The 17,341-nt window shown below is 39.1% G+C and overlaps 1 protein-coding gene across 1 annotated transcript in view; it reads right to left on the reverse strand.

The window, feature by feature from the left end:
• Window positions 1-17,341, reverse strand: part of LYST (lysosomal trafficking regulator) — a 165,442-nt gene that overhangs the window by 88,216 nt on the left and 59,885 nt on the right. Inside the window, exons 19-26 of the mRNA XM_019651799.1 lie at window positions 16,564-16,701; window positions 12,483-12,681; window positions 10,036-10,167; window positions 6,924-7,548; window positions 5,852-6,029; window positions 3,445-3,614; window positions 1,993-2,223; window positions 70-236 (exon numbers count right to left, since the gene is read on the reverse strand). Coding sequence (XP_019507344.1) covers window positions 70-236; window positions 1,993-2,223; window positions 3,445-3,614; window positions 5,852-6,029; window positions 6,924-7,548; window positions 10,036-10,167; window positions 12,483-12,681; window positions 16,564-16,701 — 1,840 coding nt within the window. The remainder of the gene's footprint in view (window positions 1-69; window positions 237-1,992; window positions 2,224-3,444; window positions 3,615-5,851; window positions 6,030-6,923; window positions 7,549-10,035; window positions 10,168-12,482; window positions 12,682-16,563; window positions 16,702-17,341) is intronic.

Genomic DNA, 17,341 nt, shown 5'->3' on the forward strand with positions numbered 1-17,341 from the left:
GATTAGGTTAAAATAACATTTTTGGCTACTATACAACTCCTCCCAAACTTCATAAAAATTAAATCTTACTTTGTGTCCTCTTGTTTTTGCTATTTTGAAGATATCCAAGCAGTACAATGAGGTCTTCAATGACTCTGAAATACTGTGTGCCTGAGGAGCTGCATGCGTGAATTGTAACTGCTATGAAAAGCTGCTGTACATCGCAAGCAAGCAATTTGTATTCATTCAAAGGAATGCTAAAGAAAAAGAACAAGTCATTTAAGGCAAAGAGAACAGGTTTAATCCCTGTTCTACCAGCAGTCATTCATGCATGCACGCATTCATTCAACATTTATTCATGCTTACTCATATGGCAAGTCATACGAAATGCACACTAGAAACAGAAATAAGAAGTCACGCTTTGACTCCTGTCAAACAGTTTGTCTTGCAGAGGGCCAGACAAGCAAAGAGGTAACTATAAACAGTACTTGGTAGGAAGTGTAACAATAGGGTTAACACAAGACACTGTGGGAAACTGTAGGCAGGCTGCTGACCCACACTAACAGTGGAGGTTTTGTAGGTATGAACAGAACATTCTGAGAAGGCTTCACAGAGAAGGTAAATTTGAATCAGTTAACCTCTCTGAATCTCACTTATACAAATTATAGTTATTTTAAGGATTCAAAGAGACAATAGATTTGAATATATATTCATTCACTTATAAATACCTGATACATATGAATTAGTTACTTCTGTCCCTCCTTTTTTAACCTTGATAATCTACCTCAGTGTGTGATATTAAGCATAAATACTAATCTCCATTTACTTTTTCCAAATCAAACAAGAGTTAGAAATGGCAACTGATTGGAGCCAATTAGTAGAGTCGCATATTAGGGACATTCACTAGGTACAATTTATTTATAAAAACAACAAACTACTTCTAGAAGATGCCTGCAGGCACTCTTCCCAAGTTCTACCAATTTAGTGCACTGTAATGCAATCAAGACTAAGTGTTTTAGAAAATATAGTACTTTGTATTCCTCATATGTTTAGCACATAAAATTGAACTGAGCTGAGCGCAAGGAGCAAGGAGCCTCTCTCGAACTCACAGAACTTCTGTCGCCTAGAGGATTGCCAAGGATATATATGCTTTGTCTTCTCTACCAGATAGTATTTAATGCTTGATCATGTAATAAGATGGTGCTTCTGGAAATTTATATCTTAACATGTTAATAAAAATGTTACACTGTGCATCATAAACGCAAACACCAAAGACACAAAATTCAAATAAAAATATAATCTCTTAACATATTTTTTAAAGCTGTTATCCAATTTTGCTGGCAGCCATTTGCCAATGTACCCCATTGATTAGAAATTAAGTTTTAGCGGTAAACAGTGTTAAAAGTAGAACAGCACAGTGAGTTCAAAGCACAGGCTTTTGAAGTGAGACACATTCAATCTCAAGTTCTCTGTTACTAGCTGTGTGATCTTCACCAAGTTATTATCACTCTAATCCTCAATTTCCTATTTCTACAGGGATAATAATTTTTATCAGACTTTAGTGGAAGCTTGGTAAGTATATTTGAGGGGAGCTACACTTATTCAACTTGTCTTCAAGTTCTAAATACCTATGAGTAGGTCATATAAATACCTTTTTTGTTAACCAAACTTTGTTGAAAATGATGGAAAATATGCCCCTCCAAATTTAATTTAATTTAATTCAATCCGTTTTGTAAGAAAGAATTTCTTTGAAAGTACAGTAACACCTTGGTTTGTGAGTATAATTTGTTCTGGAAACAAACTACTCATATTGTAAGACATCACTCGTTTACCACATTAAAATGTATTATAAATGTTTGCTCATCTTGCGGAACACTCGCAAACCAAGTTACTCGCAATCCAAGGTTTTACTGTATTAAGAAAAATCAGATGCTTTAATGTGACCTATTACTAAAGTTTTCCCTTTCCAAAGTATTTATCAGATGTAGTTTTAAATAACAATTTAAAACTTACTTCTTTTCTAATCCATTCAGGGCTGCCACTGTATTACATAACACGTAGAGAAGACCATTATCCAACAACATATCTGCTACCTTAGAACAAGAATTTAATATTTGGAGAAGAAATAAAAGAGAATTATGCAAGAGCATGTTGTCATACAGAGAGGTCTCTATTAGTCCCAGGATAGGAATGACAGACCACTTCTGAAAAAGTCCCATGCTTTTCACATCTTCCAGATCAAATCTATAATAAATAATACACAATTAAGAACATGTTAGAATTAATTAACCAAGAAATAAGGAAAAACGATTGTAATATGTGCCATTTTGTTTACCTGATTCTGAAGCTATAAAAAATAAATATGGGGAGCAAGGATTCTTAACTTTTTTAGATCATAGACCCCTGCAACAATAAGATAAAGGGTGTTGCTAAAAATCTGTCTCTAGGTAAATACACCAATATTCAAATGAAACGTATACAATTTCATGGCTTTAACTGACTCACTTTAATTTGTCCGTGGGCCCCTTAGGTGTCCACAGAACCCCTGCTTTAAGGGTCTATATAATGAGTGCACAGGAAACAAAATTGAGAGTCAGTGAGCTAGTAAAGACAGGTTTAGCAAAAGGAATGAGTCTTGAGTTCTTGTCCCGATACTGTTTGTCTCTGTGATGGAGGGAGACATTTAAGCATTTGGTACCTCATTTTTCTTATCTGTCAAATATGGGTGGTGATATTTGCCCTTCTTTTTCTCAAGGCTGTTGTGAGAAGCAAATGAGACAATGCAGAATTGCTTTGAAAGAGCCAAAAGCTGTAGGCAAATGAAAAGCACTACCGCCATCACTGCAATTAGTAAGTACAGTCCGCAAGGTCTACTTAATAAGTAGGAGACACTTAATAATAATAATGAGACACACATTTCTCTCTATCATAGGCAGAAATACCATTTTAACTTTCCTGCACTTCTGGCTTGGGAGAAACTATTCTTTTATTTTTGTGCTTGTTTGCTAACCCTTCAGCAGTATACCAGGGTCGGAACTCAGTAATTAGCACACGAGGAATTCCAGGTGAGGGGCTGGCTCTTTTCCCAGGAAGCCTGAAGGCTCTGAAGGAAGCAAGGGACTTCTCCACAGATCCCTCATGTGATCTGTTGCTGGGAACACACAAGCCACCTTGCTGTTCAGTAACCTTCTCGTGTTAATACTATCCGCCTCATCTTAATCACCGCTTACTTTCATTTAATGTAGCATTTACTTGTTTTGAGTTTCTAACTAGTGAATGAAATACAAAGGAAGGTGTTATATTAGAAAGAATATCATATGGAGAATAATAAACTGATTCACCAGGAAAGAGACTTTTAGCAGATTTTTTTCTAAAAGTGATCAAATAATTTTAAGAGCCAGTTTAATAAATTTTACATTTAAGACAAAAGATCCCCAATTATGGTGGCGGGAAGAACCCACTTACTCTTCATCAAGGCCAATATGTCGACCAAAGAACATTTCTATGAAGCATTCTAACAGCTCCTGAGTTCCCCGATGAAGATACAACTGGTTGGCTAGCAAGGAAAAGCCACGATTCTTCAGAAATTTATCTTTTTGTTCCTTAGATGCTCTATTAAAATATGCATCTAATAGCTAAGGAAAAAAATTCAGACAATGTGAATAATGTATTAAAATTGTATATTAATGTATACAAATCAGTATGTTATACTTGTATTTGTAAGGTATTGTTTAATATCATATATATAGAACATAAGCAGCTACAAAAAATGCCACCTCCATAGCAAAACAAAATCAACTGTCTCTGACTACTGTGGAATGCTAAGGATGACCCCGTCTTGGAGATCTTCATACTTCTGTCACAGGGAGACTAGCTCTTTAGCTGAACACGGACACGCTGTGGCCTGGGAGCCTTAGTCCAGCGTAAGTAGGATGATTATCCTAATTGTGAAGGGGAGAAGTCAGTCAACACTGTCCTCCGCTTTCTCAGCACATGTGTGCACACTCATGTGCCGCTTAACAGGGGCACGTTCTGAGAAGCGTGTCCTTGGGTGACTTTGTCATTGTGTGAACATCATAGAGCAGCGGTTCTCAACCTTCCTAATGCCGCAACCCCTTAATACAGTTCCTCATGTTGTGGTGACCCACAACCATAAACTTATTTTCATTGCTACTCTATAACTGTAATTTTGCTACTGTTATGAATTGTAATGTATGTATCTTTTTGTTTTCCGATGGTCTTAGGCGACCCCTGTGAAAGGGTCAGGCGACCCCTGTGAAAGGGCCGTTCGACCCCCAAAGGGGTCACGAATCGCAGGTTGAGAACCGCTGTCATAGAGTGACTTACACACACCTGGATGGCACGGCCTACTGCACACCTAGGCTGTGCGGTATAACACTGTTATATATGCAGTGGTATATACGGTCATATATTCAGCCATTGACCAAAACATCATTATGTGGCGTGTGTGCGTGTGTATGTGCGTGCGTGCGTGTGCGCGTGCGTGTGTGTGTGTGTGTGTGTGTGTGTGTGTGTGAGGGAGGGAGGGAGGATGGGGAGGGGGAAGGGGAGAGAGATATGTAGGTATCTCCTAGACTTCTATTTCTAGACTTCTTAACAGATTACTTGTCCTGAGCATAGGCCTAAATTTCCACCCTTCCCTAGCACCTTAAATGTAACATGTGTAAAACCAAATTAATAATTTTTCCTTCCAGACTCACTTCTGCCATGGTTCTGATCTCAGAGCAGTAGCGTTCTTCTCCTAGACTTCCAGGCTAACCTTTTCTCGTCCTGACTCCCCACGTGTAATTATGAAGGAACCTCTCCTCTACAACAGAGAACGTCTCTCCAATCTGTCGGTCCTTTAACTTCCACTTCCCCGGATCAGGTACTCATCATTTCTCCCCTGGACTACTGTGCTAGCTTGCTAAGAAAATTATTTCACCTCTCTCCCCGGCCGTAACTCCCTCACAGTGGGGATAGACTGTCCTTCCCCAAAAAATATGTGTTTACTGCCCTACTTAAAAAGCTTTCTAAGTTTACAGCATAATACAAAATCCACCTTCTGCGTGAATCCTTCCTTGGTTGCCCCATCAGAATTCATGGCTTCTCCTATGCTCCCACTCTTTTTTATTAGTGCTGCCATTGAAGCACTCCTCACAGAAGCTCACATTTTACTTAGGTGGGTGTACGTCTCTCTCCCTCACTAGACTATAAATCCTTTCAATGTAGAGGCTTATATTATTCCTCTTCATATCCCACATAGCAACTAGCCCAGTGTTTTGCACACAGAATGGAAGTGCAGTAAATACTGAACTGCAAGTGATTAAACAATATCCTACATCAATTAATTAATTAGTACCTAATATATACTAGACACGGATGCCTACCTTCACGGAGCTTATATTACAGTGTGGGAGATTTTTTTTTAAAAGTACATAAGTAAATTAAAAAGATAATGACAAGACATATGCTATGATAGAATACATGAGGAACAGGGCTACAGGAAGGCTACAGGAAAGGTGATCAGGGAAGGCTTCTTTGAAAAGATGGCAGCTGAGCTAAAACCTGAAGTAAATGTCTAAGATTTGATACTACACTGCAGGAAAGATGCCCAGTGAACTACGTGTTCCTCGTAATTGGTAGACTTAAAAAACATATTGACACAAGTCAACATATGGAGGAGGGCTTAAGATTAGATGATAATACATTTGAAAATATAAGGAAGAAGTAACAAATTATACCAGCTCATTATTCCTAAGCATAAAATAAAACTTTAGGTCTCTTTCAATATACCTATATATTCAAATTATAAATTACACATAGATTTATTTTTCTGAATTCAAACAACACATCTAAGATTTGCGCTTACTTTAATAACTCCTTGTTGGATAGCATGTGATGGGTGGTTAACGAGGACTAACAGCATATCCGCTTGAATCAGCTTGTCCATCACATCTTCAAGCATAATGTCAGGCAGGATGAGAAGAACTCCACTTAACAGCTCATATAATCCACAGCATATAGGTACCAAACAGTCTTCGGTTACACTAAAAGAGACCCAAAAAGTCTTACTATCACAACATCAGGGAGAAAAGGACATGATGATTACCTTAAGAACTGTGACGAGTACAGTCATATGCTGCGTAATTACGGGATACATTCTGAGAAACGCGTCATTAGGCGATTTCGTCATTGTGTGAACATCATAGGGTGACTTACACAAACCTGGATGGTACAGCCTACTACACACCTAAGCTGTATGGTATGCCACCATCATATCTGCGGTCCGTCATTGACCAAAACGTTATGTGGTACATGACTGTAGTAATAATTTTAACATGTGAAACAAAAGTTCATAAGGTTTAAAAAATGTTTCCTGATTTAGATGAACAAATTTGTCATCAGTTTTTATCACCAGAATTTTTTAGGCATATAGTCTACTAAACACTATTCTATTCTCCATGAAGTCCAACCACATTCACTAGCCACTTACGCTATTTAAACTATTTAAAATTAAATAAAAAATTCAGCTCCTCCATTGCACGAGCCACATTTCGAGTGCTTGACAGGCACACGTGGCCAGTGTCTACAGTAGCAGACAGCTACATCATCACTGGACAGTGCTACTTGAGATGCTTCTGGAAACAACAATACATCTTTATAATTTTCCTGAACTGAAGAGTTTTTCTCTAATAACCATAAAGAATTAAACAAACCACAAAATTTGTTTTTCTTTGAGATCTATTTATGGTTTAGCTTTCGGTTAACTTTGGAATTCAATATTATCTAGCATTCAAATAAGGAGAAAGGTATCTTTTTGTTTGTCATTAATATGAATGTAATATCATATGAAGTGACATAATGAAGATATTTCTAGAAGTGTAGAGGCTCTTCAAAGAATAGTAAAAACGGGAAGGGGGCATGCAAAAACAAGTGAGTACCTGAGAGCAATTGTAGTTCGGCTGTAGTTTGGCTCATAACCAAGAGGGAGGGCAAAGCTTTCCCAACCCTCGGTGTTCCCATCAACAAGAGTTGGCCAACGGCCGAGGGCTGCGGACCCATTCTGTGCAGGAAAAGCCAGCCCGAGGCTTGCAATAGTGCTGTGGCTTCTCTGGAATGAAGCCAGTCCCTGCAGGTGATCGGGGCGGCGTGGGCAGGACTCGTCCCCAGGGCTGTCATCATCTAAACTGAGCTCTGCTCCCAACTCTTTATGATCTCCTTTGTACAGCGGAAATTCCAATGTCCCCTTGGAGACACCATCCACAGAGGCTTGTCCCAAAAGCCCAGGTTCCATCTCACCAATGGCTTTTGCAGACTCACAGCTACTGATGACTGGGTCCTCTGGGCTTTTTTTCAGTGTCTCGGAACTCCCCAGAGGATTCTGTTTCTCTGGCTGGGCAGCAACACGATTATCTGTAGTACTTTGTAACCTGTCAATACCACAACCTGAACTTGCCATCATTTTTTGTGGCTGCATTAGAGGAGAAGTAGGAAGTGCTGGCAGGCTTCGAGAACGCCGCAGGTTAGCAGTCATCCATGGTGGGATGATACTGGAGGAATTGTTTCCTGGTAAAAGTAGATAAAAAATACTACCTAAAAGCCTGTTAGGTGAAACCCCTTCCTTTCTGCACTGTCACAACCGTGGCAGTAACCCGTTCATCCAGCAACATTAAAGAGTCCATACAGGTCAGTGTTCCTAATAACTAATGCTTAAAATTCTTAATTGACAACTAATAAAAAAAATTCAAATAAAAATTCTTAAGTTCCAAAACAATTTTTCTTTTAACTATTTTTTTATTCAAATCTTCCCAAATTCTATGTCTTTTCCTGTCTCCTTAACAAAACACAATATTGACTGAATGACTCAAAATCATTAGGGTTGATGGTTCTACTGTAGTGAAATTAAGTGAATTAAGTAAAACTGAATTTACCTGCAGTCACTAGGATGCAGTTTGATATAACAGAAAGAGTGTGGGCTTTGCAGCTAGACAGAACTGGGGTCATGTGATAGTTCTGTTAGGTGGCCTTGGGGACACCATTTAATTATATGGGTGTTAGTCTCTGCAAATGTCAAATGAGGGTTTGGAACACTGACTTTTAAGGCTGCTTTAAGGCTTAAGTGAGATCACATTTGTGATGCACCTAGCACAGTGCCTGGCAAAGAACAGGTGCTCGATAAAAGGCAGTAATAGTCGTGCTTGTTGTTATTACTAGACTAAATGGCCCTAGGCTGTTCTCTCACGCCTCCATTTCTGCAGTCACTTCTTGCTGCTATTAGTGAGAAATGACAGTTTTATTCTCTTCTTGCTATAGCTCTCATATGTGCGGCTTCTAATATTCTATGTAGGGACCAGAAAAGTCGCTCATTCTACGTGCCTTGGATGTAAGTGAATGCTACTCAAGCTGTGGTCTGTGGACCACCAGGGTGGGAATCAGTACCATCTGTGTGACTGTTAAAAATGCATGTTCTCACCCTAGAGCTACCAAATCAGAATGAATGAGGGGGGACCAGGGATCTGCATTTTAACAAGCTCTCCAGGAGATTTTTTTGCATGTTAAAACTTGAGAAGCCCTGATATAGAATAAATAGGCACTGAACAAACTGCTTTAGGGCACAGAATTTGTGGCAATAAAATAGTTCCATAGCTCAGAAGTTTTTCCTAGTTATTTATGGATTTTGGCGGGAGGGCTAAGGCTGCCAAACGATTCTGTTCAAAAGAGCTAGAAAAAATGAGGGGAATGACTGTATTTGAAAATGTTTCAGAGTGATGCACAATGATTTTAAAAATAGACATTTCCTATAAAATTCCAAATAAAATAATTAAATTTAATAATAATAATTAAAACATAGCCATAAAATAATATAATAAGAGGCCATAAAATGCGCTAAAGAATAACTGAAACACTGGGGGAGAAACAAACTGCAGATCAATGCCCATATATCTCATCCTGTCTGTCCATATCGCTACCTTACCCGCACTATTTAATAATTTGTATTTGAGACAGCGGCAAGACAAGGGACTGACAATAAAAGCAAAGCCTCAGTGTGGAAGAGAACAAGCAGTCAGAAAAGGGAGACATGCAGCCAGCTCACAACCAGGAGACACGCACCTATTTTTTCTCTATAACAGTAGAGATGAGGTAGTCTATTAGGAGTAAATTAGAAGATAGAAAAGCACTATAAGCTTAAAGATTTGGAACATATTGTACTTGGCATGGAAACAGCAGAGGGAATTGCTTCTGAACATACAGAAAAATTGCAGGGCAGCCAACATTAAAAGGCCAGCTTCAGTTGGAGACCCTAGAATGGCAGGAATCCTCAACAATTACTGTATCTAGCAGCTTTCAGCAATGTAAGGATGGTTATATTGAGGCAAGGTTCGGGTCTTTCAGGTCAAGAATGCCCAAAGGCCAAGAGAACAAGGAAACCAAAGATAGTGTCACGAAAACTACGGGGATCCAGGCTAAAAGAGAACTTGGGAGGTGACAAAGAAACCAGGAAGATAGTAGTAGATTGTTAACTGGAGAGCGGGCCACTGGAGGTTCAGAGGTGGGAAGTATTCCTGACAATGATGAAGTCCAGGACAGATGCAGGCTTGTTAGCAGATAAAGTCACGGGAAAGGTCCCAGAGTCAATGACTGTGAGGCTGAAGTACCGAATGGCCAATCACATGGCATGTCTAGAATGATGAGTTTAGGTAGGATGGAGAGAGTAAGCCAACAAACTTTTGAAGACAGTGGGAAAATAAATCAGCAGCTCAATGAAAGACAAATGACTACGATAAGAGGGGACGGAGAGCTGCAGAGCAAGATAGCACAAGCCCCATCCATTTCCTAAGGCGTCCTGAGCATCTCTTGTTATATGGAGAGTCAGTGATACCAGTAGTGAAAGGGATTCCTTAAACATATTCCATCATTTCTAAGTTTAACCTTCCACTTATTTGGTCTGAATATCAGCTGGTACTATACTGCCCAAACATGGACACTTTATGTACCTAGTAATATTCAGAACTAAATTGGGAAGGGTTATACTTCCATTCTCATTATTCTTACCTTCAGATGGTGAAGCGGTAAAAGCAGAAGGGCTTATTACCATCAGCCCAGGGCTGGGGACAGACTTCCCACCGCCGCTGGAATGTCTCAGGTGCATGATAGACTCTACCTTCTCCTGGAAGATCTTGCCATCTAGAATCGATTTGAGGCAGTAGAATTTTTAAAAAGGATAGAACAAAAATTTAACTTTAAAAGCAAATCATTAATACAAATTTCTACAAACAGATGATCAAAGTGAAAAAATATGCATACTTTATACTAATGCACATTTGACCTGTGAGTACACTGGACAATTTCTTTCCATAGATTTTTTTTGTTGATAACTAGCCAAAGTAACTCCTATTTTCCTTGAATTCCAGCTGTACTTACAGTTACTTCTATAGTTGAACAGATTGCTGTTTACTTTTTATGTTAATCTGATCTCTGTAAGGAGACTATTTATCTCCTCATTCATTGAGGAAAGGACTGTGTCTTGTATTTTTATACAACTCCTTCAATGTTCAAAATGACTCCAAAATGGATACCTACAGCTTAATCTTCTTTTTTGATCTTCATACTTATAAATCCAACTGATTGACTTAAGTGTATCACAAATGCAACAAATCTAAACCTGAATCATCTTTTTGCCCTAAATTCATTCTTTCTGCTTTGTCCTCTGTTTTGTTTGGTAGAAGCCCCCATTTCTCCATGTAAAAACCTGCAGCCACTTTTGACCACTACCTTTCCTTTACCTATGTTAAGTCAGTCTCCAGGTTCTTCTGACTTTACTTCCTGTTTCTTAAACTCTTCCATCCCTAGCGTAGTGCTATAACGCAGGCTCCTATCACCTCTCACCTGGATTATTGTCACAGACTTCTAAGTGGTATCGGTGATGGACATCTGGTCACCCTCAAATCCACATCACTACCAGAATTCTATCAAATGTCAACCCCTGTTTGAAACCTTCCAGTGGCTCTCTGTGGCCTCCTTACCACTCTGGATAAAGTCCAAGCATCTTGTCTACACAAGATGTATCTGTCCCCAGACCCCTTCCAGCCGAGCCTTTTTTTCTTACATTACACTTTAGCAACACCCATTTCTCATAGCTCCCTACTGAGCTGTCTGCTTTGCCTGGGATGCCCTTCCTTCTCTTCAGCTCCTTCCCATCCTTTAAGACTTACAGCACGTGTCACCTCCTCCAGGAAGCATGCCCTCACTACGCTCTAGTCTACCAGAAAAGTAAATATTTACATCACTGTGCTTTCCACCTGGTGTAATTGCCTGTTTATGTCTCGCTGCTCCCTACTAGGCTGTAAGCTCCTTAAGGAACGAGACCATGTTTTACTCATCTTTGTAATTACCCTGCTCTCAGACTCTTGACAGTATTTTGTTCACTGAGTGTTGAACCTAACACAAAGTCATGCTAATTTCATTAGATTTTTAGTGCTGCTGAATCATTTTATTCATTTATCACATTCCTTAAAATGGCTGCTTTACAACCAGTTTTCCTCTAAATTTCCTGGTCAGCTTTCTCATAGGTATAGTCTTGCTTGCTTTCTTACCACATTACATTTTCCTGGTCCTTTTAGAACCCTGATTATTCCATCTTTCCCTTATACTGATGCCTCTTTCTCACTCCACCCTCCAAGTAGTACTATTGCCAGTAGTTCTTTCCTTAGCTTCTATTTTCCTTCTCTTGCTCCACTTTACTTCAGTGGTCTCATCTATTCTTAGAGCTTCAAGTCATTCTATGCGGGTAGTTTCTCTTTCCTGAATCTTACTGCAATAATTTACTTACACCATATCCCTTTGCTCAAAACAAACAGACACAAAACAAAACCCTTCAATAACCCCTAACTAGAACGTTACAAGTTTAAATTCTCTGGCCTTACATTCAAGAACCCAATTAATATGACCTTACAGGAAAATAATAAATGATGGCCCCAAACTATATTTATGGCATTTCTCACCACTCCTTTATAGATCCCCTATATTTAAGTAAGTCATTCTTCTTTATTTTCTCTTTCTATTTCCCCTCCCTTTACATCATTCTCTTCACCTGGAATGTTTGTTAATTCTTCGCTCTACCTATCAAATTCTGCCTAAATTCTTCAATGTCCATGTCAGATATGTAAATTAAATCTTCTCTCTCCACAGCTGCCTGATGAAACCCTCACTCCTCTGAAATCTAATTAGTTATTCTTATGCATCTATTGGGTACTTACCAAATACTGTTTCTTACTATAGTTGAGTCTATGTCTCCTCTCCCCTGGCATTTAAGCTCTCTGAACGCACAGACTATGTCTGGTTCATGTCATGGCCCTCTGCCCTGTCCCAACCCCAGTGTGTAATTAGGGCAGTTTCTAGTACATAGAGGCCAGTCAATGAACATCAAACAAATGTGGATGAAACAGGAAGAAAAACAAACATGGGGATAGCCAAGATCTAACAAAAATGATTATACCTACCTATGTGCAAAGAAAAGTAGAAGTTTGTGGGGTTGTGACAAACGTAAGTATTAGTAGGAGGGTGAACTGCTAAAAGGAAATTGAAGATAATTGTCAATAATTCCAAATCTGGAGGAGATCCAAGGACTTCTGCTATAATTTTCACAAATGATCTACAAACCTCTCGGGGCATGGAAGTAAGCTGCCCCTCTTTGTGTTCCTGAAAAAATAAAAATCAAACTCCTTTTAGATTTAAAGAGAATTATCAACTTAACCAACATTTTTCACTTAAGCAAGATATTCTTTCTAAGATAGAATTGAATTGGTTTATTTCTCTGGTCTGACCACATTTACCATTATGTTGAGTTGCTATTTCTCATTAAAACCAATGGCAATTCAATTCAAGCCTATTTATCTTAACTGACTGAGGCCAAGTTGTATTCTAAATAGCACTCACAACCCGGGACACAGCTGCCCACATCTGCTTTCTGGCTCCTCCACTCACTAGCTGTGCGATCCTGGGCCTGTTTAATATCTCCATGCTTCAGGTGCTTTATACTCTGGGAGTAACACAGTGCTACTTCATAGTATTGTTATAAGAATAAATGACATATACACTCTTAGACCAGTGCCTGCCATGTGGTAAGCCCCATGTAAACGTTACTACTGCTGGTGACATTATCACTGCTGCCACTGCTATGACTGCTGCTGCTACTAGGGGATGAGGGAAAATTTCTGATAGATAAAACCGATGCCGTTAACACAGTATGTCCAAGTTTACAAAAAACTTTCCCACAGCAGCTGAGAGGTTTTATCCCTCATCTCTAGACTCTGAAGGCTCAAAGTGGTTCTGTATATGAGCATGGAAGCCATGCAGAAAACATGAGGTAGTGTGGCCATGACTCACACTCAGACCTCGGTTGTCTTTCTACAGCACCGCTGTCGGGAACAATGCCAACTCATTACTACAGGTAAAGACAGATATAAATAAATCATATTCTCTAATCCCACCTACCCAGGGGTAGCAGCTGACCTCCAGATGAAGGCTATGGGAATTAAATAAACTTCCTCCTTGCCCCTTTCCCCATATCCAAATATATGATATATCTCTCAACATCCACTTCTCTTCGGAAGTAAAATCTAGATGTTAACTTTGAAACAGTTTAGTCTGATTCAGATGTACAAAGAGAACACTGAGTTTACAGAAGACGCATGAGACCCCTTTGCCAACATCTCAGTTGCTGGTGGCCATGCCAAGGCGAGAACATGGTCTCCTGGCTTTCTGTTCAGTGTGTTTCTGCTACGACTCCCTGCCTTTTTCTAAATTGTGCCCTCGTACCTTCCCAGCTCTCCTGGCAGCCACCTCAAGCATTCATTCCTAAACCCATCCCAGCCCATGTTTCCTCAATCTTGTCCTCTCCACTGACTCCTGACAAATAGTTGCTAGTATCCTATTTCTAAAAAAAAAAATCCCTGAACGTGACCTGTTGGGACCTTTTACTTTAGCATTCTGTTCTTTCCTTTGGCTGCTAGACTTTTAACCATCGCTTACTCTCACCACCTCCAGTCATCCCACTGCACACGCCACCTAAAGTCCCTGACATCTGGCTCCTCTTCATCTACTGAAATCCTGTCAGCCATTCAGCACATCCAAGTCCACGGTCCTTTACGCTCTGTGTTCTTTGAACTTTCTGTATTATTTGGTGTAGAGACTGCCTCTTGCTGGGCAGGTTCTTCTCCTCTGCCCGCCTTGGCTTTCACTTTACTGAGTTTCCTGATTCTTCTCTCACCTCTTCGACGACTCCTTCCCCACCCTTTTGTACAGCCCCTTTTCCTTCACCCTAAAAATGGATGTTTCCTGAGGTGTGTGATCCTCTCACTACACTTGTTTCTCTTTAGTGCTTACCTATCCCCATGCCTTCGCTCTGACACTAGTAGACACCATTCCCAACCTCGTTCTCTAAGTCTTCTCCCAGGTTCCAATCTTGTATAGCTCAGTGCCTAGTGGTCAATGCCCCTGAATGTCCCCCCGTAACCTCAAATACAGAGGGTTTAAGGACAAACCTGGCACGTGCCATTCTTCTTTCTTGGATGATGCTATCTTATAGTCTCCCAGTGTGAAATTTTACACTATATATTTGATTCTCCTGAAGCTTCTATTCTAAGAGAATCAAGACCTATTAATTCTGCCTTTACAATCTCCTTCATATTTGCTCCCTACTTTTATCCTCCCATTTTTATCACCCAAGTTCAGGTTCTTTATGCTGTACTCATGAACTAATAAGACTACCTCACATCCAATATACTACCGATTTATTAATTTTCCTTAAATACTGTGAGATACCTTAAAGGTAACAACAAAGTTTATTTCTTTATATACGTCCCATAATACCTAATATAAAGCTATTCTTAATAAATAACTATTAATTTGATAAACAGACTCTTTAAATGAAAAAGGGTGAGAAAATATATTTTTCAGGAAAGGGAATTAGTATCTGGATTTTTTTCTAGCACTTTTAGAAATAATATGGAAGTGAGAATATATATTAAAATCTCCAAATTTTACTTTTCTGACATGTTACTTTTCTGACATGAACAGACTGAATAAGAACTTCACACTGTCACATGAACTCACTGAAAATTGGCCAACAAGTTTCAAAATGGACACGCAAAACTGATGCAGAAATGATACATAAAATATTCAGTAAGAGGCCTGAGAGCATTTTATTGTATTCTTGAAGACAATGGTCCAATTTATCACAGGGGCCAAGAAAGGCAACAAATGTTTTTGGTTTTGCTTTTTTATAATTCATTCATTTAACAATATTTATTGGGTGGGTGCCTGTCTGTGACAGGTACTGGGGTTACAGTGGGATCAACAAAAATATTATCCCTATCCTCCGGAGGTTTGCAGCGGGAAATAAACTATAATGTCATAAATGACAAAACTAACAAACGGGATATGTGTGGAGTGAGAACAAGCGTAGAAAGGGGAAAGCGTTGACTGAAATGAAAAGGGCAGCGAGGGCTTCTCTCAGGACGCACATTTAAAGTTGAGGCAGGAAGGGTAAGCAGGAGCTGGCCAGATGGAAGGAATGGATAGATAACGGCTTACTCTCAGTCAGAAGGAATATCATGTGCCCTGAGGTGGCTCAAGGGTCACTGCTGAAGGAAGAGAAAGTGCGTGTGTATGTGTGTGTGTGTGGGGGGGTGGACGGTGCGGGCTGCAATGGCATAAGATGAGGCTGGAGTGGCAGCAGATCACACAAGCCTTATAGATATTGTCATAGCTTTTGGATTTTATGCCGAGTACAATGAGAAGTCACTACTGCCACTGAAACAGGCATTAAAAACATCAAGTATTACTGATGCCGTGGAACATCATACTCATCTGACCTGACAGAGTTCTAACAGAGGCTCAGACATTGAACAGACAGACAGACAAACTTGAGACAGCCCAATACACCAAACAAACAGATAAAAGGACATCTGTGAAGGCAAAGAAAAAAATTTAACTAGAAGCCAGACCACAGCATGGACACTACAATGCAACCAGTGAAGTCAGTGCCACTTTTCAACATAATATTTTCGATCTATTTTCAATATGCTAATTCTAGCACTCATAATAGATCTTCAGCCAATACATACTTATTAAAACAATACATACTTTTATTTGTTATTCAAGGACAGTGGAAACAAGTTTTAGTTAGCAATGATCGTGCCTCAGATAAACCTCATTGGCTACAATACTGCCACCATGCAAAGCTTGGAACAAACCAAAATTTCACTACTGTTGATGTTCAAAAGATAACAAAATTATTATTATATCCCAACAGAAAGAAAAAACATCTCAGAAATTCACAGTTGTTGTTCTTTTGTAATTGAATTAGGAACAACGACAGTGTGAAGATCAAGCTCTAAGAGGCAGGGGTTGAAAAGCTCCTATGCTATTTGTTAAAGAAGGGATATGGGAGAGTAGGAAAGATGGAAAAGAGAAAAATTTCGTTGGAAGTCTCACAAAAATCTGAGTCCACAGTACTGAGTTATGAAACAGAAGTAACTGCAGAAAATATCTCCAAAAGTAACGCTACATGCAAAGTACCTGCAAAACCTGACAAGTCAGCAGAAAGTGATGAACCACTCGCGCTTTCAGTAACTGCTTGATATTCAGCATCTGCTGGTGGTGATCGGCTCGGATGAGCACCTCCAGAGCCGCCAGCAGAGTTTCCCAAACACCTTGCTGAAGAGATAAACATGCACACAAATTAGCACAAAGTTAATGAAAAACATGCCACATGCTTTTTTGAAGCCACGCAGTATATCAGTTTAACATTGTGCATATATTCAGAGTCAAAGATTAATTCTGTCTGAAAAGGAAATCTTAAAATTTATTCCCAGACTATTTTTTTGGTCAATATTTCATTTTCTAAATACTTATATTAAATGCAATATTGCATTAGGTGCTTTAGTACATTAACCTTTCCGTGGCATTAAATGATATGTAATATTTCTGAACGTGAATTATCTTGAGATTTATTCAATACAGAGCAAGACAACTTATCAGTATAATAGTTGACAAGTAATTTATCTTCAAATAGCATTCATTATTAAAAATGTATAGACTCCAATGCTAATTTGTGTAGACAGAATTTAATCAAATAATTTTAGAACAAATAGTACGAAATTGAAAGTCACTGACAATACGCAAGTTCTGCATTTTTGGATTAGTTTACTTTTAAGCCCAAATAATAGAATTTTCTGCACAATTACAAACGGTGCATCTTCAAACAGTAGTTAGCACATTTTTAATGTACCTTAAAAATGCTTCTTCCATACTGAATCGATCTTAAATTGCCCATAATAATAAAGAAAAAGGAATC

This window comes from Hipposideros armiger, unplaced genomic scaffold, assembly GCF_001890085.2.
Source record: "Hipposideros armiger isolate ML-2016 unplaced genomic scaffold, ASM189008v1 scaffold_167, whole genome shotgun sequence".
In the NCBI taxonomy this organism is placed as follows: Eukaryota; Metazoa; Chordata; class Mammalia; order Chiroptera; family Hipposideridae; genus Hipposideros; species Hipposideros armiger.